The 23,841-nt window shown below is 47.1% G+C and overlaps 1 protein-coding gene and 2 non-coding genes across 7 annotated transcripts in view; 1 reads left to right on the top strand and 2 right to left on the bottom strand.

The window, feature by feature from the left end:
- ABHD6 (abhydrolase domain containing 6, acylglycerol lipase) overlaps positions 1–18,814 on the top strand; it is a 53,430-nt gene extending 34,616 nt beyond the window's left edge. For all 5 annotated transcript variants that reach the window (XM_060109788.1, XM_060109785.1, XM_060109784.1 and 2 more), the window contains exons 4-10: positions 465–621; positions 2,231–2,344; positions 3,646–3,778; positions 7,744–7,901; positions 11,424–11,478; positions 11,686–11,786; positions 17,688–18,814. In XM_060109788.1, coding sequence (XP_059965771.1) covers positions 465–621; positions 2,231–2,344; positions 3,646–3,778; positions 7,744–7,901; positions 11,424–11,478; positions 11,686–11,786; positions 17,688–17,864 — 895 coding nt within the window. In that variant the 3' untranslated portion in view covers positions 17,865–18,814. The remainder of the gene's footprint in view (positions 1–464; positions 622–2,230; positions 2,345–3,645; positions 3,779–7,743; positions 7,902–11,423; positions 11,479–11,685; positions 11,787–17,687) is intronic.
- Positions 4,401–4,507, bottom strand: LOC132498090 (U6 spliceosomal RNA). The gene has a single exon (XR_009533702.1). It is a non-coding gene; the product is annotated as a U6 spliceosomal RNA (small nuclear RNA).
- On the bottom strand, positions 5,463–5,567 carry LOC132498105 (U6 spliceosomal RNA). Its single transcript, XR_009533717.1, has one exon. It is a non-coding gene; the product is annotated as a U6 spliceosomal RNA (small nuclear RNA).
- Positions 18,815–23,841: the final 5,027 nt, after the last annotated feature.

Consider the following 23,841-nt stretch of genomic DNA (forward strand, 5'->3'; position numbering starts at 1 on the left):
CTTGGCGTCTCTGGAGTCCTCCCCAGCCTTACCACCAGCCGTTTCCAATTCTGCTGAAGCTCAAACAAGCAAGGCAGAGAAAGGGCTCAAGTCAGACACCCAGTGAGGTCCCATTGTCTGCTCCTTCTTTGCACTGAGATTCAAAACTGCTAGAAATTCATGTTAACAAAGGGTTATTATGTGTCATGCTTTTAAGAAAACACCCCCTTTTCCCTTTCTAATAGACTGCTTAGTAACATATATACATGTTACTTACAGAATATTCATGTAAGGTGCTTTCTGGAATGGTTTGGCTTTAGTGCTCCTTGAGGGTGAAGCTCTGGGGGCTCCAGAGACATGCGTGGAGGACGAGGGCTGGGAAAAGTGTTGGTCTTACTTCAAAGTGAGACTATACAGAGTCCCCCTCCCGAAGCTGCTTCTCTGGAGCTCAATGACTTTGACTTGCCTGTATTTTCTGTCCCCAGGTACTGGCGGAGGGCACTGGGCATGCAGGTGCGCTATGTGCGCCACGAAGACTATCAGTTCTGTTACTCCTTCCGCGGCAGGCCTGGGAACAAGCCTTCCATCCTCATGCTCCACGGATTCTCTGCCCATAAGGACATGTGGCTCAGCGTGGTCAAGGTGCAGTCCTAGAGCCTTCTCTCTTCAGAGGGTGTCACTCAGTCAAGAAGAGGTTTCCACTTGGACACGATGTCATCAGCAGGGGTAGAAAGAAAGGGGAACCCAGAACTGTGGCTCAAATCATCCTAAAATTAATGCAGTATATTATTCAGATCCTTTTATCAGACAAACTTTACTGAATTGAATGTTATTTGTAAAATCTGTGCCTTAAAAATCATTTCACAGTATGAGTATTTCTTAGGGAAGATTTCTGACACTCAGTTTCATCTCAGGCCCGTCATGACGATCAAGATCCAGCTTTTAAAAACTCATTTGTTTTTTTTTTTTTTTTTTTTTTTTTTTGCGGTACACGGGCCTCTCACTGTTGTGGCCTCTCCCATTGCGGAGCACAGGCTCCGGACGCACAGGCTCAGCAGCCATGGCTTGCGGGCCCAGCCGCTCCGCGGCATGTGGGATCTTCCCGGACCGGGGCACGAACCCGTGTCCCCTGCATCGGCAGGCGGACCCTCAACCACTGCGCCACCAGGGAAGCCCTCATTTGTTTTTTTATACTCCAAGATTCTCCCTTCCTTCCCCTCCTCCTCCCTTTTCTGTTTCTCTTTCTCCCCTCCCCATCTCCTTCCGTCTTCCTTCTGTTTCTGCTTTTCCTTAGCCCTTTAGAGAAACAGTCTTGATCTGGCAGCTTTCTGGGGTAGTTTTCCAAATCACTCCCTTTCTGTCCTGGTTTACTTGGGTGTAGCAACTTGCTTTACTGGTAAGAGTGAACAGCGGGTGACGATGGGGGCTGGGAGAGGTCTTGGGAGGGAAGCACCCCAGGCTCCCACCTCAAGGAGGACCATACCTGAATGACCCCAAGTATGCGTCACACCAGGAGGAAAAGGCTTATACATCCTCTCCTTCCTTATGTTCTTATTTCCAAATTTCACTATAAGGACAGTCATCCTCATGCCTTAATGAACCTCTCACTTGCTGTCTCCATCTTTCATATAACTGGATATTTGTTTATTGATAACTGATGTTTCTCAGATTCCTTGTTAAATGTGGCACATATTTAAATGGAAGAAGGTGTTTAGGATAAAAATACCCTAGGAATTAGACCTAATGCAGGAAAAAAAAAAGTTGAAACCAGAATTAGGGCGATCAGACATGGTTCTTAGGAAAAGCATTGCTCCTGTGGGCTCTGGAGCTGGACAGGACTCTGGGAGAGCAGAACTATCCCTTATAGTCCCAAGTCAGTGGCTGCGTGACTAGAGTTAAGTGTGGAAGGGGTGAGGGAAAGGAGGAGGACGTAGTACCTGCCAGCTGGTGTCAAGAAAGAGCAAAGGACGCAGGCCTGCTACCCTGACCTTTGTCCCCGTTTTCCAGTCATTCCCCCGAGTCCCCTTCCATTTCTGTATTAGATTTTGGGGGTTTCTGCTCCCTATAAGGCTACTGGCAATGTTTATTCACATCAGATGTTACTAGGGTAAGATACTGGGTGGTCCAGGTTCATAACCTCCCCGGGAGTGGCTGTCCAGGTCACTTGGTAAGTAGGGGTAGCCTCCCCAGAAAAATGGGCAGACATGTTCTACACTGCACATACTGACACTGTGTGCCTGTGTATCCTCAGTTCCTTCCAAAGAACCTGCACTTGGTCTGCGTGGACATGCCAGGACATGAGGGCACCACCCGCTCCTCCCTGGATGATCTGTCCATAGATGGGCAAGTCAAGAGGATACACCAGGTAAGCAGGAGGCTCCACCAAAAATTGCCCAGGTGAGTCTTGCCCACTACTGCATGCCTAAGTCTGAAGAGTAGGCAAGGGAGTTCCATTCTGACTCAACCATTCTCCAATGCATTCTGTCTGCAAGTAATTGCAAACAAAATGGCAGCAGCCCAGTGGTATCCTTGGTCAGCTGTGGAGGACCAGGGCTTATTGCAGACTGTTCTCCTCTAAGCCTATTGCAGTTGTTTCTAAGGAAATGCCATCTGGGCATTTTCTCAGCTCTTCAGAAAGGGAGTTTAGAATTCCTCAAGACCATTTATTTTTTTAGAGTCTGTTTTTCTGCTTACCAGCTACATGATGACAGTAACAGCATGTCTGCCTACTTGTAGAGGATGGGGAGGGTGCTCTTTGCATTTGGTTCTAATTTAGTATCTATCTTCAGCCCCCTCTGACAGGGCTTTCAAGGTCATGGGGCTCATGAGCTATTTCAAAATTTAGTGGTTCATAAGCTTCAAATGACATATTTTTCCCAGTTGAGGATATTTATTTAATGCCTGCCCCTCTCCCCCCATTGAACTATGTATTCTGTTGAGGTCAGGAACCTTGTTTCTTTGACTCTTTGCTGTATCCTCAGCAGCTGACCATAGTTGCTTGTACATAATGGACATCCAATAAATATTTTTTAGGTGAATGGGCAGATGGGTGGATCGTTGGTTGAATGGTTGGATAGATGAAAAGTTGTATGGATGGTTGGATGAATGGTTGGATGGTTGAATAGATGGATGGGTGGATCGTTATCTGAATGGATGGTTGGATGGATGGAAAGGCCTTAAATTAGGGCAGCGGTCAGCAAACTGTGGCCCATGGGCTCTGTTTGGCCTACTACCGAGTTTTGTAAGGTAAGTTTTATTGGGACTGAACCACACTCTCTCATTAACATGTTGTCTTTAGCTGCTTTTGTGCTACGACAGGAGAGGTGAATAGTTGCAACAGAGGTCATGTGGCCCACAAAAATTTTCCCAAGAAAATATTTACTCTCGGAACCTTTATTTTTAAAGTTTGCTGACTGATGAATTAGGGGAATCCTTGTTGATTTTATACTTACAAATGACCCTTCAGTAACCTGTGCCAGGTAAAGAGAAGTACATGCATGTAACAGGGCTCATCTGGATAATAGATCCAGTAGATTCCAGATTCCCTTTCATCAGCAGTCCTTTTCACTTGTCCCCATAGGAAGTACAGAGGTTTTCTACTCTGTAATCACCATTGTTGTTGTCCACAGCTGTATAACCAAGCCTCTTTCTCATTTCCCTTCCTAGTTTGTAGAATGCCTCAAGCTGAACAAAAAACCCTTCCACCTGATAGGCACCTCCATGGGCGGCCACGTGGCTGGGGTGTATGCTGCTTACTACCCATCAGATGTCTGCAGCCTGTCTCTTGTGTGCCCTGCTGGTGAGTTATGAGGCTGAAATAACCCTATGAGTGACTTGATCACAGCGGGGTCTGAATCTCTGAAGACATAAATGGCAGTGTCTGCTCTGACTTTTTTTTTTTTTTTTTGCGGTACGTGGGCCTCTCACTGTTGTGGCCTCTCCCGTTGCGGAGTACAGGCTCCGGATGCGCAGGCTCAGCCACCATGGCTCATGGGCCCAGCCGCTCCACGGCTTGTGGGATCTTCCCGGACCAGGGCACGAACCCATGTTCCCTGCATCGGCAGGTGGACTCTCAACCACTGCGCTCCAGGGAAGCCCTGACTTTTTTTTTAGAATCATCTTTTTGACGATATTTTAGAGATACTAATCAGATTGCTTCAGTGACAGAAACAATAGTTGTATAACCATAATCATAACCGTATTGAGTTTTTTTTAATTTTAACATCTTTATTAGAGTATAATTGCTTTACAATGGTGTGTCAGTTTCTGCTTTATAACAAAGTGAATCAGTTATACATATACATATGTGCCCATATCTCTTCCCTCTTGCATCTCCCTCCCTCACACCCTCCCTATCCCACCCCTCTAGGTGGTCACAAAGCACCGCAGCTGCTTCCCACTAGCTATCTATTTTACATTTGAAAAATATGGAATGCTTCACGAATTTGCATGTTGTCCTTGTGCAGGGGCCATGCTAATCTTCTCTGTATTGTTCCAATTTTAGTATATGTGCTGCCGAAGCGAGCACTTGAGTTTTAAAATATAGAGCCAGCCTTGTTCCACAAAGAATTTCAGGTGGTTAATTTAAATGTGTATAGTACTTTACAACGTATAAATACTTTGAAATATAATGATAATATTAACACCCAACATTTATTGCATTCTTATGAGCTAAGAATTTATATGGATCTATATGGATTTAATTCTTGCCTTAACCTTATGAGGTGAAGGTACTATTATCATGCCTCTTCCTTTTTTTGCTGAAAACTCAGAGATCTTTATTCATTATAAGATTTTTTTTTTTTTTTTTTGCGGTACGTGGGCCTCTCGCTGCTGTGGCCTCTCCCGTTGCTGAGCGCAGGCTCCAGACGCGCAGGCTCAAGCGACCATGGCTCACAGGCCCAGCCGCTCCACGGCATGTGGGATCTTCCCGGACAGGGGCACGAACCCATGTCCCCTGCATTGGCAGGTGGACTCTCAACCACTGCACCACCAGGGAAGCCCCATTATAAGATTTTTTTTAAATTAATTAATTTATTTACTTTTGGCTGTGTTGGGTCTTTGTTGCTGCACGCGGGCTTTCTCTAGTTGTGGCGAGCGGGGGCTACTCTTCCTTGTGGTGTGTGGGCTTCTCATTGCGGTGGCTTCTCTTGTGGAGCACAGGCTCTAGGCACGGGGGCTTCAGTAATTGCAGCACGTGGGCTCAGTAGTTGTGGCTCGCAGGCTCTAGAGCGCAGGCTCAGTAGTTGTGGTGCACAGGCTTAGTTGCTCCACGGCATGTGGGATCTTCCCAGACCAGGACTCGAATCCATGTCCCCTGCATTGGCAGGTGGATTCTTAACCACTGCGCCACTAGGGAAGTCCCACAAGATTTTTTTTGTTTTAATCAACAAACTTCAGTTTCTCTGTTCTTACAGGTATTCATGTCAGCTTGAGCTGTAACGTGTCCCCTGAAATTATGATCTGAAGTTGGATTTTTTTTTTTAAATATGGTACTTCATGAATTTGCGCGTCATCCTTGCGCAGGGGCTATGCTAATCTTCTCTGTATTGTTCCAATTTTAGTATATATGCCCCTGAAGCGAGCACTAAAGTTAGATTTAAATTTTTTTTTATATATATAAACCTTCAAACTTGGATTTAGAGTGTGTTAGTGAGAAAAATCTTAATTTTTCTCTCTTCTTCCTTCACTTGCTCCCCTCCCCACCCCCGGTACTTTATTGGAGTATGGTTTACACATAGTAAATTGTCCAGATTTTTAGTGTATATCTCAGTGGCTTTATACATATATAATTCTTATCCAGATCGATTTAGTATGCCCATTTTATAGGTGAGAACATAGAAGTAATTACGTTAGTGCTGGAGCCAAGATAGGGACTGACCCTAGGCTGTCTCGCTCCAGAGCTCAAGCTGTGGTTTTTGGGGGAAGTCCTTTCACATTCACTACCTCTTTTATATATGACTCATATTCATTACCTCCTTTACCCACTAGAATCCAGCCATGAATTGAACTTGTACACCTTCCACTGAAACATAACTAGATTTACCTTTGAAATCTTTTACTTACTCTGAAAGTTAAGTTTTCCGGTCTGTTAAGCTCATTGAAATCAAAGGCAAGCTCCCAAAGGGTTTTCTCTTCTCCTTTTCCCAAGCACTGTGTCTGAAATCATTTAGTCTTATAAAGTTTGAGAGTTGGAGGAATAACCCCTCTGGAAGGTTATTTAGATTTTAAATCACTTACGGAAGGTCAGATCTTAAATCACTTACAGAAGGTCTTTTTTGAGTTTATGTTCATTTGCTCAGAGAAAGAGTTTTACACCAGAGTTTCCATTAGAAGTTTAGAATTACATTTGTTTATATACGAAAATGAAAAGATACGCTTTTTTTAACTTTGAAATAATTTTACATTTACAGAAATGTTGCAAAGATAGTACAGAGAGGCCCACATGCCCTTCACTCAGTTCTCCCCTTTAACAGCTCATGAACCTCAGTAAATTTGTCACAACTAGGAAACCAACACTGGTTCATTACTGTTAACTAAACTCCAGGCTTTATTTGGATTTCATTAGTTTTTCCACAAATGTCCTTTTCTGATCCAGAATCCAATTCAGGATATACCACATGACATTTGGTTTAGGATTATTATTATTATTTATTTATTTATTTATTTTTGTGGTACGCGGGCCTCTCACTGTTGTGGCCTCTCCCGCTGCGGAGCACAGGCCCCGGACCAACGGCCATGGCTCACGGGCCCAGCCGCTCCACGGCATGTGGGATCTTCCCAGACCGGGGCACGAACCCGTGTCCCCTGCATCGGCAGGCGGACTCTCAACCACTGCGCCACCAGGGAAGCCCTAGGATTATTTTTAAAGCAGAAGGGAATAGATCATGTAATCTGCCCATGGCATCATGAGAGCCACATGATACCCATGTTAGATTTAGAGGAGTTGCTGAATATAGGAGTCTTATAAAGTGTGGATTTCTGTGGCACAGTATGGATGCCACTGCCTCTCTTGCAAAGCTCTAGCTCTTCAGCTAAGTTAAACACCTAGAAATTTGCTCAGTGTTGGAAATGAAATTAGTTTTACTCTCCTGTATACGTCAGCTCGTGTGAACTCTTGGTGTCGTCGTGCTTCAGGTGATAGAAAATAATGGTCAATGTCAAAGCTGTTCAAGCTCAGGATCGCCTAATGCTCCCCTGGAGGAGGAGGGACTATGTGGGGGACAGCTCACAAGGGGACTCATTCTCGCTGTGTTTATGGATTGACCCCAAATAAGAGATTATTAAGTGGGTCCAGGCGGACGGAAGGAGTAGTCAGTCGCTCCAGTCCAGTCATGTATTTCACCAGGTCTCCTCTCAACCATACAGATGTGAAAGGGGCTCAGGCAAGCTGTCTTCTAGACTGGTGCTGCTTAAACTCTGTCCTACGTATGAATCCCCTGGCAACTTTAGTGAGATTCTGATTTAAGAGACTTAGGGGAAAGGCTGAGATGCTGCATTTCTTATGGGCTCCCAGTACTGCTGGTCCATGGACCACAGTTTGAGTAACGAGTGCCCCTAAAATATTCTGAAGAATTTTTTTCTATGTTTCTCAGAGTGTGGTTCTGACTTTGAGCAAGGATTTCGGTACCAATGAAAAAGAAATCTGGTGAAAAACACCAGGAATATATTAGTTCTGGGCTGATACTGGAAGTTCTCTGTATAAAATGGGGTTTGGTAAGAAGGTAGATATATTGCCAAGCTGTTTTGGTTTGAATCCCACAGGTCTGCGGTACTCAACTGATAATCCATTTGTACAGCGGCTCAAAGAACTGCAGGAGTCGGCCGCCGTGGAGAAGATTCCCTTGATCCCGTCCACTCCAGAAGAGATGAGTGAAATGCTCCACCTCTGCTCCTATGTGCGCTTCCGGGTGCCCCAGCAGGTAACGTGCTCTCAGCAGCAGTGTGCCTGCCCTCTGTCCAGGGCTCAGGGGGCCAGTACCTGCTTTCTCCTTGCGTTCCTGCCTTGTACTCATCTGTTCATTCATTCAACAGGTATCTGTATCATGCCCATGATGTATCTGGCACTGTGCTTGAGCACCGTGGTGGGTAAACAAGTCAGAGAAGGTCCCTGGGCAGATGCAGGCCAGTGGGGGAGGCAGACAATTAACAAGAAGACAAGTAATTACAAATTGTAATAAGTGTTATAGAGGAAATGAAGATGGTGCAGTGATTGAAAACAGGGGAGGCCGGAGAAGCTGTGATGAGCCTCTGTGAGACAGGAGCATGGGCAGCGATGGATAAAACACAGTCAGTTCAAGATGCTGGAAGGAGGCCAGGGTGACTGGAGCCCAGAGGGTGAGGGAAAGAATGGGTTGAGAAAAGGTTGGAAAGGGATTCTGGGGCTGAATCAGAGATTCTCTTTTTTTTTTTTTTTTTTAAGATTTTTAAAAATTAATTAATTAATTAATTAATTAATTAATTTTTGCTGTGTTGGGTCTTCGTTTCTGTGCTAGGGCTTTCTCTAGTTGTGGCAAGCGGGGGCCACTCTTCATCGCAGTGCGCGGGCCTCTCACTATCGCAGCCTCTCTTGTTGCGGAGCACAGGCTCCAGACGCGCAGGCTCAGTCATTGTGGCTCACGGGCCTAGTTGCTCCGCGGCATGTGGGATCCTCCCAGCCCAGGGCTCGAACCCGTGTCCCCTGCATTAGCAGGCAGATTCTCAACCACTGCACCACCAGGGAAGCCCAGAGATTCTCATTTTTTAAAAAATCTCAGGACCCCTTTACACTCTTAAGAATTATTGAGAACCCCAATGAGCCTTTGTTTATAGAGGTTATAACTACTGATATTTACCATATTAGAAATTAAAACTCAGAAAAACTTAAAACACAAGGATACACAGCACTTATTTCATTAGCCTTCAGAATGATGACATTATCCCCCATTATGTAGGCTCTGAACATCAGTATGCTTTAGAGAGAATGAAAGTGAAAAAGACAAGTGACATTTAGTGTTATTATGAAAATAGTTTGACGTCTTGGACTCCCAAGAACCACTTTGAGAACCACTGGGCTAGATCATGTAGGACCTTATAGGTTATGGGAAGGAGACTGGAGTTTTTCTAAGTACAATAAGAGAAACACTGAAGGATTGTAGGTGAGCACAGACAGAAGCAGAGAAACCCATTAGGGTGCTGTTGTGGCTTGGAGATGAGGGTGGTGTAGACTGGGGTGGTAGCAGTGGAGACAAGACCGGAGAAGCTTTGGAAGGAAGAAGACAGGACTTACTGGCAAATTGGAATGAAGGATGAGGGACGGTGAGGCGTCCCAGGTGACTTTCTGGTACTTCAGTTGGATAAAGGTAGTGTTTTCTGAGTAAGAGAAGGAGACGGAGGGTGGGCTTGAGCGATAAGCTAAGAGCTCCATTTTGGATGTTTGAAGTTCAAGTTCCCTGTGAGACCATCAAGTGCAGGTGTCAAGTAGACAGTTGGCTATATAGGTGGAGCTGAGGAAAGTCTGGCCTGGAGTTGTACAGTTAAAGCCATCAGCCAATGATGATATTAAAGGTCTTGGGTCTAAATGAGGTTGTGTAGGGAATGTGCAGTGGAAAACCAAGAGAGGAGAGTCTGAGGCTGAGACCTCACAACAGCAAATTATCTCACTCTGTTGCAGGAACTGGACCCTGCCTCAGGGTGGGGGGGGTCCTCCTAGGAGGTGAGAGAATGGACTCTATTTAGAAGTTGTGAACATGACTCATTCATGGGTGTGGCCCATGTCTGAGGAAGCACCCAGAATCAGATTCTGCGGTATGTTCTATCCATGAAATCCTCTTTTCAGTCATGACATTGCACTGATCCCCTCTCCACTGATCTCTTTCCAGAATAGAGTGGCCAAACAGGTTTTAGAAATTTCCATGTTTTGAGTTGTCAGGGATGTGAAAACACTGGGAGAAAATAAATGCAGGTCCCAAAGTCTTTCCTGGAGCACCCGAGCACTCAGCCCATTGTGTCACATTGTGTTATGATCGTCTGTTTGCTTGCTTGTGTCTTCCATTCTTACCTCTGTAAGAGCAAGGACTCTGTCTTTGGCTGTTCTTGCATGAGGTAGCTCCTAGGTATAGATTCGAGGGATCAATGGATGGGAGGAAGCCTGGATAATGCAGGGATGGAGAATGGATGTGTAGGTGGATACAGGATAGATGGATGCATGAACTGATGCATGTGCAAGCATCGATGATTTAGGGATGCTGAAAATAGCTGGATGGCTGAATGCTTGGTTGGATGGATGGGAAAATGTCTGGAGACAGCAGGGATGGAGGGTGGATGGATTGGTGGATGCAGGATAGATGGATACGTGGGTAGACTTATGCATATATGATTCAGAGGTGCAGGATGGATAGGTGATGGAGGATGGATGGGCGGATGCAGGATAAGTGGACACATGGATAGACATGTGCATGTCTGAGTCAGAGATGCAGGATGGATGGGTAGTTGGGTAGGTGGAGCAGAGGTGGAGGATGGATGGATGGAAGATGGATAGATGCATGAGTGCAGGATAGATAGTAGAACAAAGAAGATGTCTGATGCTCAGCCCTGTGTGTTGGACAGCTTGCCATTGGCCTCACCTCTGGGCTTCCACTTCCAGAGTAGTCAGATTCTGTCATGCTGCAGAGGGTGTGTTTTAGTCCAGAGCAGTTACGGCAGGATCTTCCCACTTCAGTCAGTGCACAGGACTCCTGAGAGTGCAGTGAAGGGGTTCAGACCATTCCCAGGGAGATGAGAGGAGTGATGGCTGCTAATGCGAGCCCTGGACGCTACCTCAAGAACCCTGAGGCGGGGGGAGAGGCGGGCCGTGTTCCTTCCGGCCGCAACACCTCTCTGGGCCCGTCTCGCAGGTCCCGCAGGCCTGGCCTGTCCACCTGTGCTGCCTTGCAGCCCGCGGCAGGGAGGGCCAGGACAGTGTCACACAAGGAGCACAGGACACCGGAAGCCTTCCCACAATGTCCGCATCGTTTATTTCTTCATTGTTTGAGAGGCCCTTCATCCCCAATGGTTTACTTTTTTTTGAATAGACCTGTTTTGCATTGGGTATTACTGAATAATTACTTGATATTATTTCCATCCTGATTGTGTCTCAGGCTAAGCGGAGATTTTCTCAAAGGTAAAGCAGTTATCAGGCCATCTCAGGTGTATTTTACATGCCACAGGGGACCTTTGGCTTCACAGCATGACCAAAGTTCCTTTCTAATGAGAAAGAAAAAAGCCTCTTATGAGCCTAACTCCCCATTACATTGCATAGTACATCATGGGAATTTGGAGGACCAGGCCCTACAGACCTTGACAATGCCCTAAACTGCTGGAACCCTAAACTGCTGGACTTCTTTTCCTTCGTCGTCCCAGACCCATGTGAGGCCTGAGGATATGAATCTTCCCTTGCCTTCTGACTTTGGGTTATTTATCCTCAGATCCTGCAAGGCCTTGTCGACGTCCGCATCCCTCATAACAATTTCTACCGAAAACGTAAGTAGCCCTGCGTTAAGCTCTGAGCTTGTGTGACAAGTCAAGCTTTATGGGTGGCTGGCTCTTTTTTCTTACATTTCTGAGACTGATAGTTTTCTGGGGCCCCTCAAGAAAAAGGCAGTGGCTTAGACTCAAAGACTGTCTATACTCGGTGGTGTCCATGGCACAGCCCAGCATGCACTCACTTTATTTTCCTTCTCTCAAAAGTGTTTTTGGAGATCGTCAGTGAGAAGTCGAGATACTCCCTCCATCAGAACATGGACAAGATTAAGGTCCCGACGCAGATCATCTGGGGGAAACAAGATCAGGTATGTAGCGTGTCCCTGTGACCTCCTGTGTCAGTCACACCAGGCTCTGAGGAAAAGCTAGAGGTCATTTATAATGGGAGCCTGGCTGGTTTCTGATCCCAGGAAGAGGCGGCACACACCTGGTCCAGGTGCCAGTGTTCACGGGGAGCATCATTCTGTGAGCTGAGAGCAATGACGTTAACCTCTTAAAATGTAAGGCAGGGCTTCCCTGGTGGCGCAGTGGTTGAGAGTCCGCCTGCCGATGCAGGGGACGCGGGTTCGTGCCCCAGTCCGGGAAGGTCCCACATGCCACGGAGCGGCTGGGCCCGTGAGCCATGGCCGCTGAGCCTGCGCGTCCGGAGCCTGTGCTCCGCAGCGGGAGAGGCCAGAACAGTGAGAGGCCCGCATACCACCAAAAAAAAAAAAAAAAGTAAGGCAATTTTTTTTTTAAACATGCTTAAAAGCTTTATTTTATAAATGTATTTATTTATTTATTTATTTTTGGCTGCGTTGGGTCTTCGTTGCTATGCGCGGGCTTTCTCTAGCAGTGGCGAGCAGGGGCTACTCTTCATTGTGGTGCTCGGGTTTCTCATTGCGGTGGCTTCTCTTGTGGCAGAGCATGGGCTGTAGGCACGCAGGCTTCGGTAGTTGTGGCTCGCGGGCTCTAGAGCTCAGGCTCAGTAATTGTGGCGCACGGGCGTAGTTGCTCCGCGGCCTGTGAGATCTTCCCAGACCAGGGCTTGAACCCATGTTCCCTGCATTGGCAGGAGGATTCTTAACCTCTGCGCCAACAGGGAAGCCTGTAAGGCAATTTTAAATCATTTTTGCAAATTATTTTTCTCAAAGCCATATAATCACATGGTACAAAAAACTTCAAAGAGTACGAAGAGATTTATAATGCGAACTTGGTCTCTTTTTTTTTTTTTTTTTTTGCGGTATGCGGGCCTCTCACTGCTGTGGCCTCTCCTGTTGCGGAGCACAGGCTCCGCGGCCATGACTCAGGCTCAGTGGCCCCACCGCTCCGCGGAATGTGGGATCTTCCCGGACCGGGGCGCGAACCTGTGTCCTCTGCATCGGCAAGCAGACGCTCAACCACTGCATCACCAGGGAAGCCCGAACTTGGTCTCTTTAACATTCCAAATCCCAATTCCCATTGCGTCGAGGCAGCACTTACAGTCTTGCGTATATTTCTTAAATTTTCTAAGGCAGGAGTTGGCAGATATTTTCTGTAAAGGGCCAGATAGTAAATATTTGCAACTTTTCTGGCAATAAGTTCTCTGTCACATCTACTCAACTGTGCTGTGTGTTGCAAAAGCAGACATGGGGACATGCAGACAAATGGCAGGCAGAGCTCCAGTGAACCTTTAGTCACAAAACAAGCAGGGGACCATTGTTTGCCCGCTCCTATTCTAAGCATATATCAATATGCGTAAATAAGTTTATCTGTAAGTTTTTCAAACATGCTATATATATACTATTTTGCACCCTAGTTCACATATATAAGAAAGATATACCTTAGAAATCACTTCATATCAGCCCATACAGATCTACTCATTCTATTTTAAAAAATATTTTAGTTTGAAATAATGACAGATTTATAGAAGAATTGTAGAAATAGTACAGAGTACTCCTATATTGCTTTACCAAATTTCATCTGTTTTAACTGCTTTATTGAAATATAATTCACATGCTGTAAAACTCACCTTGTGCACCCCACTGCAGCCCAGTCGTAGAACACTTCTGTCACTCCCCAGAGTTCCCTCTTGCCCATTTGCAGTTAATCTCCATTCCTACCCCAGCCCCATGCAACCACTGATCTGTTTTTTGTTTCTGTAGTTTTGCCTAGAATATAGTTTTCTAGAATTTTCATAAAATGGTATCGTATTGCATGTAGTCTTTTGCATCTGGCTTCTTTTTTTGTTTGTTTGGTTTTTTTTTTTTTGCGATACACGGGCCTCTCACTGTTGTGGCCTCTCCCGTGGCGGAGCACAGGCTCCGGATGCGCAGGCTTAGCAGCCATGGCTCACGGGCCCAGCCACTCCGCGGCATGTGGGATCTTCCCGGACCAGGGCACGAACCCGTGTCCCCTGCATCGGCAGGCGGACTGTCAACCACTGTGCCACCAGGGAAGCCCTGCATCTGGCTTCTTTCACTCAAGCATAATGTTTCTGAGGTTCATCCATATTGTTGCCTATACCAGCAGTTTGTTCCTTTTTATTGCTGAGTGTCATTCCATGGTATGTGTGTACCACATCTTATTTATTACCAACTTTTTAACAGTTGCCACACTGGCTTTATCATCCTCATCTAGATAGATCTAGAAATATGTATTTTTGGATCATTTGGAGCAGGTTGCTTACATTATGTACCTTTACCCCCAATATTTCAAGGTGTATTTACTGCAAACCAGGATATTCTCTCACATAATCACAGTACGTTGTCACATTTAAGAAGTTTAACATTGATGCAATAGCTTTTAACTAATCTATAGTCCATATTGCAAATTTATTTGTTGTTTCAATAACGTCCTACGTAGACCCCTCCTCCTGCCCCCTGAACCAGGATCACATACTGCATGTCATGTCTCTTCCGTCTCCTTTAATATGAAATGTTTCCCTCAGTCTGTCTTTATCTTTCGTGACATTGAGATACTTGAAGAGGGCAGGCCAGTTATTTTACAAAATGTTCTTCAATTTGAGTTTGTTTGCTGTTTCCTCATGATTAAATTCAGGTTATATATCCCTTATCTCATGGGTGATAAGATATCACATCCTCAGAGGGATAGTGTCTTTCTGCCACTGGGTGATGGGGATTTTTTTTTTTGGCCACACTGTGAGGCATGTGGGATCTTAGTTCCCCAACCAGACGTTGAACCCATGCCCCCTGCGGTGGAAGCACAGAGTCTTAACCACTGGACTGCCAGGGAAGTCCTGGTGATGGGAATTTTGATTGTCTGGTCATGACGTCTTGTTTTCTTCATCATAGACTAATTATTTCTCCCCTGGCAACTGATAAGCAGTCTGTGGGGAGGCACTTTGAGACTGTGCAGATATCCTGCTCCTCATCAAACATTCCCCTTAGATTTATCATTCGTGAATGATCCTTGCCCAAAACAAAATTTTATGTTCTTTTTGGGAGCTGCATAGTACTCCATTATATGGCTCTGCCGCAGTATATTTAACTAGTGCCCTATTGATGGTCACTTAGGTCATTTTCAATTTTGCCATTAAACAACATGTCAGTTAACATCATTATACATGTGTGTTTGTGGAGTGTTGAGAGCATATCTGAAGGGTCAATTCTTAAATGTGGAATCGCTAGGTCAGAGGCTTTGTACATTTTTAAATTTTGATAGGCTTTGTCAGATGGCTCTATTAGTTTACTAGGGCTGCTGTAAAAACGTGCCACAAACTGGGTGGCTTAAACAACAGAAATTGGCTGTCTCACAGTTCTGGAGACTGGAAGTCCAAGATCAAGGCGTCAGCAGGTTGGTTCCTTCTGGGAGCTCTGAAGGAGAGTCTGTTCCATGCCCCTCCCCAAGCTTCTGGGAGTTTGCTGGCAATCTTTGGTGTTCCTTGGCTTATAGATGCATGACCCTCATCTCTGCCTTCATCGTCACATGGCATTCTCCCTGTGCCTATGTGTCTCTGTGTTTAAATTTTCCCTTTTTGTAAGATGCCAGTCATACTAGATTTGGGGTCCACCCTGCGCCAGTATAACCTCTTCTTAACTAATTACATCTACAATGACCCTATTTCCAAATAAAGTCACATTTTGAGGTTTTGGGGGTTAGGACTTCAACATATGGATTTGGGGAGGGGGCACAATCAACCCATAATAAACCCAGCAAAGAAATACTCATTTATACCCCAGAAGCTCCCCTTTGGTTTGCAACTGTTCTTTAGAAATCATATCTTATTGAAAGTTCTTGGAAAGTTAAAAGCAAGAGGAGGGCTTCCCTGGTGGCGCAGTGGTTGAGAGTCCGCCTGCCGATGCAGGGGACGCGGGTTCGTGCCCCGGTCTGGGAAGATCCCACATGCCGCGGAGCGGCTGGGTCCATGCACCATGGCCGCTGAGCCTGCGCATCCGGAGCCTGTGCTCCGCAACGGGAGAGGCCACAGCAGTGAGAAGCCCGCGTAACGCAAAAAAAAAAAAAAAAAAAAAAAAAAAAGCAAGAGGAGACGGTGGGAAATGGAGCCCACAGGCAGACAGAATTACAGTGTCTGTTAAAGGGTATCTAGCGGTCTTATGCTGTTGACAGTCGTGAGAAAGGAATTAGAGTAAAGCTTTCCCTGTTGAGACAGCTCCCCTGTGGCACCAAGGTGAAAGCCACCATTGTGAGCCCTGAGCAGGCTGCACATCCCCACTGTATGTGTGTGAAAGCACAGGCAGGAACTCAGGCTGCACCACAAAGGCTCACGACCGCGGACGACCCAGGAGAAGAGACTGGGGAGGGGGAGCCAGGTCTGTGCGCCTGGCACAGGCGGGGAGGCAGCGGTGGTGGCGTCAGTGTGCAGCTATCTCCCTTCGGCCAGGTGCAGCCGAGAATGCACAGCACGGGAGCGAGGGCATCCAGAGGAGGGAGGCCTCCTGTGCTTCCTTCGCACCAGCCAGGGACTGAAAGCAGCTTTGTGGACGCCTGATAGGAAAAGTGGGACCCAGGCTGGGCCAGCAGGGAGTCATTCAGTCAGAAATCAGTCAGAACAATGAAGGCCTTTCTTCATTCTAAAAATCCCAAAGGTGATGTGGGCTCTCAGGGACCAACAGGGAGAGGCGGAATCCTGTCATGCTCCCCATAGGCTGTTCCTTTTTGCATTTGTGCAGCCCAGGGTGCTCTGCGTTCTGCTCACCCTGCTTCCCAGTGGGTGGCAAATCTTGGTTTTAACGATCTGGGTTGATGAGACTAAAGCTCAAAAACAGACAGGGCTCGAGTTTGTTGGGGTTTTGCTCTTGCCGTTATGGATGGAGAGGAGGGCCCTTCTTGTCTGGGATGAGTTGAAGGTGAAAGTGATTAAGAGAAGGGGAGTGAATAGAAACCCGACACCAAAGGAGGGTGTTGGGGAGAAAGTCGGTAGGTTGGCGTTAAAGTAGCAAGGTAACCCAGGTGAAAATGAAATTGCGTTGTTCAAAAGGTGTTGGCCCTGGAAAATTGGTGCCCTCCACGTTGGAAAAACACTCCCTGTTATTCACAAACTTCAGTGCCAGAGGTCTCACAGCTCAGGGACCCCCCAAAGGACCTTCAGGAGATACTCCTCCAGCTTGTGATAATTAGTCTTCCCCTCTTGCGCGTCTCCTGTGTGGACTCCCCACAGCTTGGGCTCCCCTAGTCCAGGGGCAGGGTGCGTTCTCCTGGCCCAGCCTGATCACATCACTGGCCGCTGTCCTTGACACAGCCCCATGGCCCCAGCTGCCCTCAGACTGAGGCCTGACTCCCGGCGTGGCTGGAGGAGTGGACCCCCTCTGTCCCACCCCACATCCATCCCCACTCAGACAGCACCAGGCTCCTTGCTGTCCCCTGCATTTGCCATGACCTCCCACCCTTGGGCTGCTCCCTCTTCCATGAATTCCCCTCCCGTGTGGTTTCTCAGCTCCCAGGATCCTCCCCTATCAGAGTCCTCGCTACATCGCTACATCGTGTTGCATTTGTCTGCTCTCCTGTTTGGCTTCCCCACCAGACCAGGATGTCCTCAGGGCAGGGACTGTGTTTCCGCCTCAGTAATGCCGCCAGCTGCACACCTCCTAGCGCCGAGTTGCAGGATAAAACATGAGGCATGTGGTCACTTCCGTCAGAGAGCCACAAGCCCCAACACTGAAGTGACTTCGTCCTAAAAATCACCCCTGCCAGGCCTGGATGGGAGTTCTGTCCACAGAGCACACAGGGGTCTGAACCTTCTCCGTCTAGTTTCCTCTCTCATCCTGCAGGTGCTCGACGTGTCTGGGGCGGACATGTTGGCCAAGTCAATTACCAACTGCCAGGTGGAGCTCCTGGAAAACTGCGGGCACTCGGTGGTGATGGAGAGACCCAGGAAGACAGCCAAGCTCATTGTCGACTTCTTAGCTTCTGTGCACAACACAGACAACGACAAGAAGCTGGACTGAGGCCCCAGTGGCAGCCTGCACTCCGCACCCAGCATCCACTTCCATCTCCAGAATCTGACGCAGCCACCACTTCTCAGGGATCCTGCCCCAAATGCGGTGGGAGCGCCAGCGTCCCTGAGGAAGCCAAGTCCTCCTCCAGCCCCAATCTCTACAGATCCGCAGAGCTTCGGGGGCCATGAGGAAAACTCCAAGATGTTTTTCACAAAATGCACATTCACATGGAACGAAATAAGAAAACCCATCCATGAAATCTACCCAGAAGTCTTCAAGTTCATGTCACAAAGCGCCCACATTGGACCATAACCACCGAGGACATTTTCTTTAAGATGTTCCTCACAGACTGAGGCTCGAGGTATTTCTGTTGCTTCTGACACTCTCCCGTGCATGCTCAGTGGCTGTTTTAGGAGCGTTAGTCCCCATTCACCAAGCCCCTCTTGTTTATGTCTAATTTAAGTTTTACGTAGAGTCCCATATGTGAATGCAGCCCGTCAACTGCAAGACCACGGAGGAACACGGCAGGCTGTAGAAAGTATTTACACAGAAGGGGGTGTTCTGCCTTGCCAGCTCTCAGAGCAGCAGAGAACACAGGTGGGTGATTTGACCAGCACCCCTGTGTCAGGTATGTCTTGAGTGAACCCGGGACAGCTGCAGTACAAAGAACACCTGGCAGGGTGGGTTCCCTGGGAATAATTTATTATTTTTAAAAAAGAACTAATAAAGCAATAATGTTCTAGACATCTATCTAAATAATCAGACTCGGGTTCCGCTCCCAAGCACCTCTTTTCTATCTTGCTGTGCTGTTAAAAACCCTTGGATGTAAAATACTAGTTTGTTAATGAATTCTGTGAATTCTGTGAACAGTAATGTGATTGAAAATAAATCTAAACTGCTGTAAAAGTGACTGCAATGACATAAAATAAATTTAATAAGTCTAGATCAGCAACATACAAGTGGTTTCTGGTTTTGGGTTTTTTTTTAACATATTTATTGGAGTATAATTGCTTTACAATGGTGTGTTAGTTTCTGCTGTATAACAAAGTGAAACAGCTATACATATACATACATCTCCATATCTCTTCCCTCTTGTGTCTCCCTCCCACCCTCCCTATCCCACCCCTCTACTGGTTTCTGTTTTTTTTTTTTTTTGCGGTATGTGGACCTCTCACTGTTGTGGCCTCTCCCATTGCGGAGCACAGGCTCCGGACGCGCAGGCTCAGCGGCCATGGCTCACGGACCCAGCCGCTCCGCGGCACGTGGGATCTTCCCAGGCCGGGGCACGAACCCGCGTCCCCTGCATCGGCAGGTGGACTCTCAACCACTGCGCCACCAGGGAAGCCCTGGTTTCTCTTTTTAAGCTCTTAATGAAGTGCAACGTTAGCAGATGTTCTGTTAACTTTAAAATGTGTTTTTTAAAGTAAGCCTTGTTCTACAGGCATTGGAAGACCTTGCTTGTATGAGTTGCTACTTTCATTTCCAGAAATCATGTTTGCAGTTTTTATTCAATTGAAATTATATATCAATTTAAAAATATTTATTTATTTATTTATGGCTGCGTTTGGGTCTTCGTTGCTGCACGCGGGCTTTCTCTAGTTGTGGTGAGCGGGGGCTGCTCTTCGTTGTGGTGCGTGGGCTTCTCATCACGGTGGCTTCTCTTGTTGCGGAGCACAGGCTCTAGGGCGCACTAGGACGTCAGTAGTTGTGGAGCATGGGCTCAGTAGTTGTGGGTCACGGGCTCTAGAGTGCAGGTTCAGTAGTTGTGGTGCATGGGCTTAGTTGCTCCGCTGCATGTGGGACCTTCCTGGATTGGGGATTGAACCAGTGTCTGGCAGGTACTTAACCACTGGAAGGCAGATTCTTAACCACCGCGCCACCAGGGAAGTCCTGAAATTATATATCAAAAACAAAAGGCATGAGTCATCAAACTGTTCCTTTTGACTCTCTTCTGTGGCATTTAGGAACCTAAACTCCTCAGGAGATTCACTCTTTCAAATCTTCTTACAGAGTCTGCAGCCATGTAGTTCTGGAAATAAAGTGAGAACTTGGGTGAACATTGTGGTTTAAATTGGAATTCAGGACTTGGTCTGAATATTTTAGTTTATCAAGGAAGAGTAGAATATAGATCTTAAAAACAAGAGATGTGAAAATGTGACATCAAACTTGTGGGGTGCAGCTAAAGCAGTGCTCAGAGGGAAATTTATAGGCTGAAATATGTATATTAGAAAAGAAGAAAGGCTAAAAAATAAATAATTTAAGCTTCTATTTTAAGAAGCTAGAAAAAAAGGTAAATAAATCAAACCTAGAAAAAAATAGAAGGAAATAATACAAATGAGAGCAAAAATCAATGAAGTAGAAAAGAAAGTAGATATTTGACATGTTGCTTGTTCCAGTCTCCCATATTCACCAAAAATTTTGAGCCTAGTAAGGCTCTGGGAGGAGTCAGTCTTGTTAGGTTTGGGTAGCGAGAGATGGTTTCCTTGGGGTCCCTGAAGAAGCCCCAGACCTGGGATAACTACCCCAGATCATTAAGCCTATTAGATGCAGGAATTGTTATGTCCTGGGTTGAACTAAGAATCAGGTCCAAAGGAGCCACTGCACTGCACCCTCAGCGGGGTCATCCAGAAAGGGGCATGTGCTGGCCATCCCACCTGGAAGGATAGTGGGCAAGGTCTGCAGGACACGGCTCCCACCTGGAAGTGGAAAGCATTCCACTGTCGCTGGAAAGCATCACTGGAACCCACACCCCCTGCAGTGGAAGCACAGGGTCTTAACCACTGGACAGCCAGGGAAGTCCCTTGAGAGGTTTTTTTTTTTAATTAATTTATTTTTGGCTACATTGGGTGTTCGTTGCTGCACGTGGGTTTTCTCTAGTTGTGGCTTGTGGGCTCTAGAGTGCAGGCCCAGTAGCTGTGGCGCACTGGCTTAGTTGCTCCACAGCATGTGGGATCTTCCCGGACCAGGGCTTGAACGCGTGTCCCCTGCATTGGCAGGCAGATTCTTAACCACTGCACCACCAGGGAAGCCCAAGAGTTGTTTTTGACAAACCTGCAAAGTGGGTTTTCAAGGTTCTCTCTTGGCCCTGCAGTTCTGGTCCCACGGTGCTAGGAAGACTCGAAAGCAGAAAAGCACATCTCCCTCTTGAGCCCCACTTCCTGCCTTTGTGATTATGAAGAGCCTGCTGGTTACTGCCCCACTGGGCCCTTTGGAGTGTCTTTAATGACGGTCTTAGAAAGAAGAAAGGGGTCAATCATCACAGCCCTCCCTCAAAGACTGCCCGAAGCTTCTGAAATAAGAGTGGAAAGCCCCAGCAATCACAGCTGGGCTCTTGCCTCACTGCCTGGAGCAGGGTTGTCTAGGCTGCTAAGGATGGAGCCTCCAGGCAGATGTTGAAGAGGCTGAGGTACCAGCAGTGTTTAGAACTCAGTCTGCCGTTAGTCTGGGCGTCTTGTTCTGGGCAGAAGTGACAGCAGGAGTGACTGACGCAAGACATTGGATGGAGCTGCCCGTGTGTGTAAGTCTATCTTCTAGTTCCCCATCCCAGGGAAACTTACTTTTCGCTTTGTCCAAAGGAGGTCCCCAGAAAGTACTGGGAAATTGTAATGTATGTCAGGCCAGGCTGAATCATGTAAATTACATGACTGAATCATGTAAATGTGCCAGGCGCTATTCTAAGTGTTTTCCATGCATCACCTTATCAAGCTCTCACACAGCCCTAAAAGGGACATAGGACACTGTGCCCATTTTACAGCCAAGGAGACCAAGGCATGGAGAGGTAAAGTGTCTCGCCCAAGCTCACACAGGTAACAAACAGAAGCCTCTTGGTTTATGATTGAAGGTGTCTTGCAAAAACAGTGCTTTCACCGGTTCAGGCAGGAGCTCTCTTGCTCAATTTCCAGCAGAGCCTGGGGCCCTGTTGGCTCACCTAGACCAGGCCAGTGTGTGGCAGCTTCAACCACAGATCACTGAGGTCACACCTTGGGCCCCTGCATGTGGGATCTAGTTCCCTGACCAGGGATCGAACCCGGGCTCCCTGCATTGAAGGACGGATTCTTTACCACTGGTCCACCATGGAAGTCCTTGGGGTACAAAAGCCTTTCTGTGTTCCCTGTTTCCTGTTTGTAGAAAAAGGCTTTAGTCTCCTAGGCCCTCCCTGAGTTCCTGAAGAGCAGATTCAAGAAGTTACTAATTAGGAAAGTGAGGGAATGCAGAAACAAAGTAAAAGCAGTCAAGAAACAATAGTTCAGTAATAAAACACAGTCCTAGTTCCTCCTGGAGGGATATACGTAACAATCCGACACATATCTTTGAGTTGCTCTGCTGGAACTAAGACCCCACCCTATCCCCCCGTGCAGGTGGAGGATGGTGACTACATGCCAAGCACAAGCACTAGACCCCAGACAGTTTGGAACCAGAAGGTTAATGATTAGGATTCCTGAAACATCACCTGTTACCTCACCACCAAACAATTGGAAGAAAGTCGTCCACCCTGCAGCTCTCACCCCAAATGTTGCCTTTAAAAGCTCTTCCCTCAAAGCCGTTGGAGAGTTTGGGTCTTTTGAGCATGAGCTGCCCCTGCTCCCTGCTGGGCCTTGCCATAAACCTTTCTCTGCTCCAGACTCCGACCTTTCAGTTTGTTTGGCCTCACTGTGCCTCAGGCACATGAACTTGGGTTGACCAAGTCTTTTATTAAAAGTAGCAATTTAGGACTTCCCTGGGGGCGCAGTGATTAAGAATCTCCCTGCCAATGCAGGGGACGTGGGTTCCAGCTCTGGTCCGGGAAGATCCCACTAGATGTGGAGCAACTAAGCCTTTGCACCACAACTACTGAACCTGTGCTCTAGAGCCCACAAGCCACAACTACTGAGCCCATGTGCCACAACTTCTGAAGCCCTTGTGCCTAGAACCTGTGCTGCACAACAAGAGAAGCCACCACAATGAGAAGCCCGCGCACCACAACAGAGAGTAGCCCCTGCTCACCGCAACTAGAGAAAGCCTGTGCGCAGCAACGAAGACCCAACACAGCCAAAATAAATAAATAAATTAATTAATTAATTTTCAAAAAGTAGCGATATATTGGGTCTATTTCAGAAATGTTTGCTGAAAAACTCTTAGGCCGGGTTTGAGAGCATTTTTAAAAAAACCTCTCATAGTCTCTGTCTCTTTCCAAGTCTTTTTGTCTCTGTCTCTCCTCCCCCACCCCTTGCCCCATCTCTGTTTCATCATTTTGTCTCATACCCGTCTGTCTCCTTCACCCACACAGATACTCTTAACAGTTGGAAACCTGACTCTTCTGATCCTTCAATCTTTCAAATCTTCCAGCGTCACTCCTTTAACCATACAGACTGGGCTTTCCCATCAGCCACTTCTCCCTCCCCCTTTCATCCCTCCCACACTGGACGATGTTCATACAACCCTTCCATTCCTGGAAAGGAGGCAAAAAAGCAGTGCGAGTGGTCACAGATGACTCAGTGGAAATGTCCTCAAGTTACCTGCCACAGTCAGGGCCAGAGGGCAGCGGTGCTGGGGCTGCTGTCCTGGTATCCCCAGCTACCCTTGCGGCCCAGTGTTGCTCTCTGGGCTGAAGATCATCAGGATATGGGCCTGGGGTTGCCAGTGCCTGTGATGGGATGAGGGTCTTGTGGGACCATAAGTCTAGTCAGGATGAGGGAGAGGATGTCCTCTGAGCAACAGGACAGCCCCTCTCTCTTGGCTCCTGGAAGAAACTTTCTTTCCATGGTTTCTGGATCTTTGGTCTCTAAACCCTCAGGACAATGACTAGGAACCCCAGGGCACATGTAGAAGGCTGCCAAGCTCCAGCAGGGGATGAGAGGAGAAGAAGGGAATCTTGGGGGGCAGAAAGTGGCACCAAGGTGACAATCCCAGTGACCCAAGGTGAAAGCTGGCTGGGATTGGGTAACTGTTGCTGAAGGGCAACTATTAGTGTGAGTGTAGGTCTGCAGTCCCTTACCACACCTCACAG

The sequence above is a fragment of the Mesoplodon densirostris genome, chromosome 10 (assembly GCF_025265405.1).
Source record: "Mesoplodon densirostris isolate mMesDen1 chromosome 10, mMesDen1 primary haplotype, whole genome shotgun sequence".
In the NCBI taxonomy this organism is placed as follows: domain Eukaryota; kingdom Metazoa; phylum Chordata; class Mammalia; order Artiodactyla; family Ziphiidae; genus Mesoplodon; species Mesoplodon densirostris.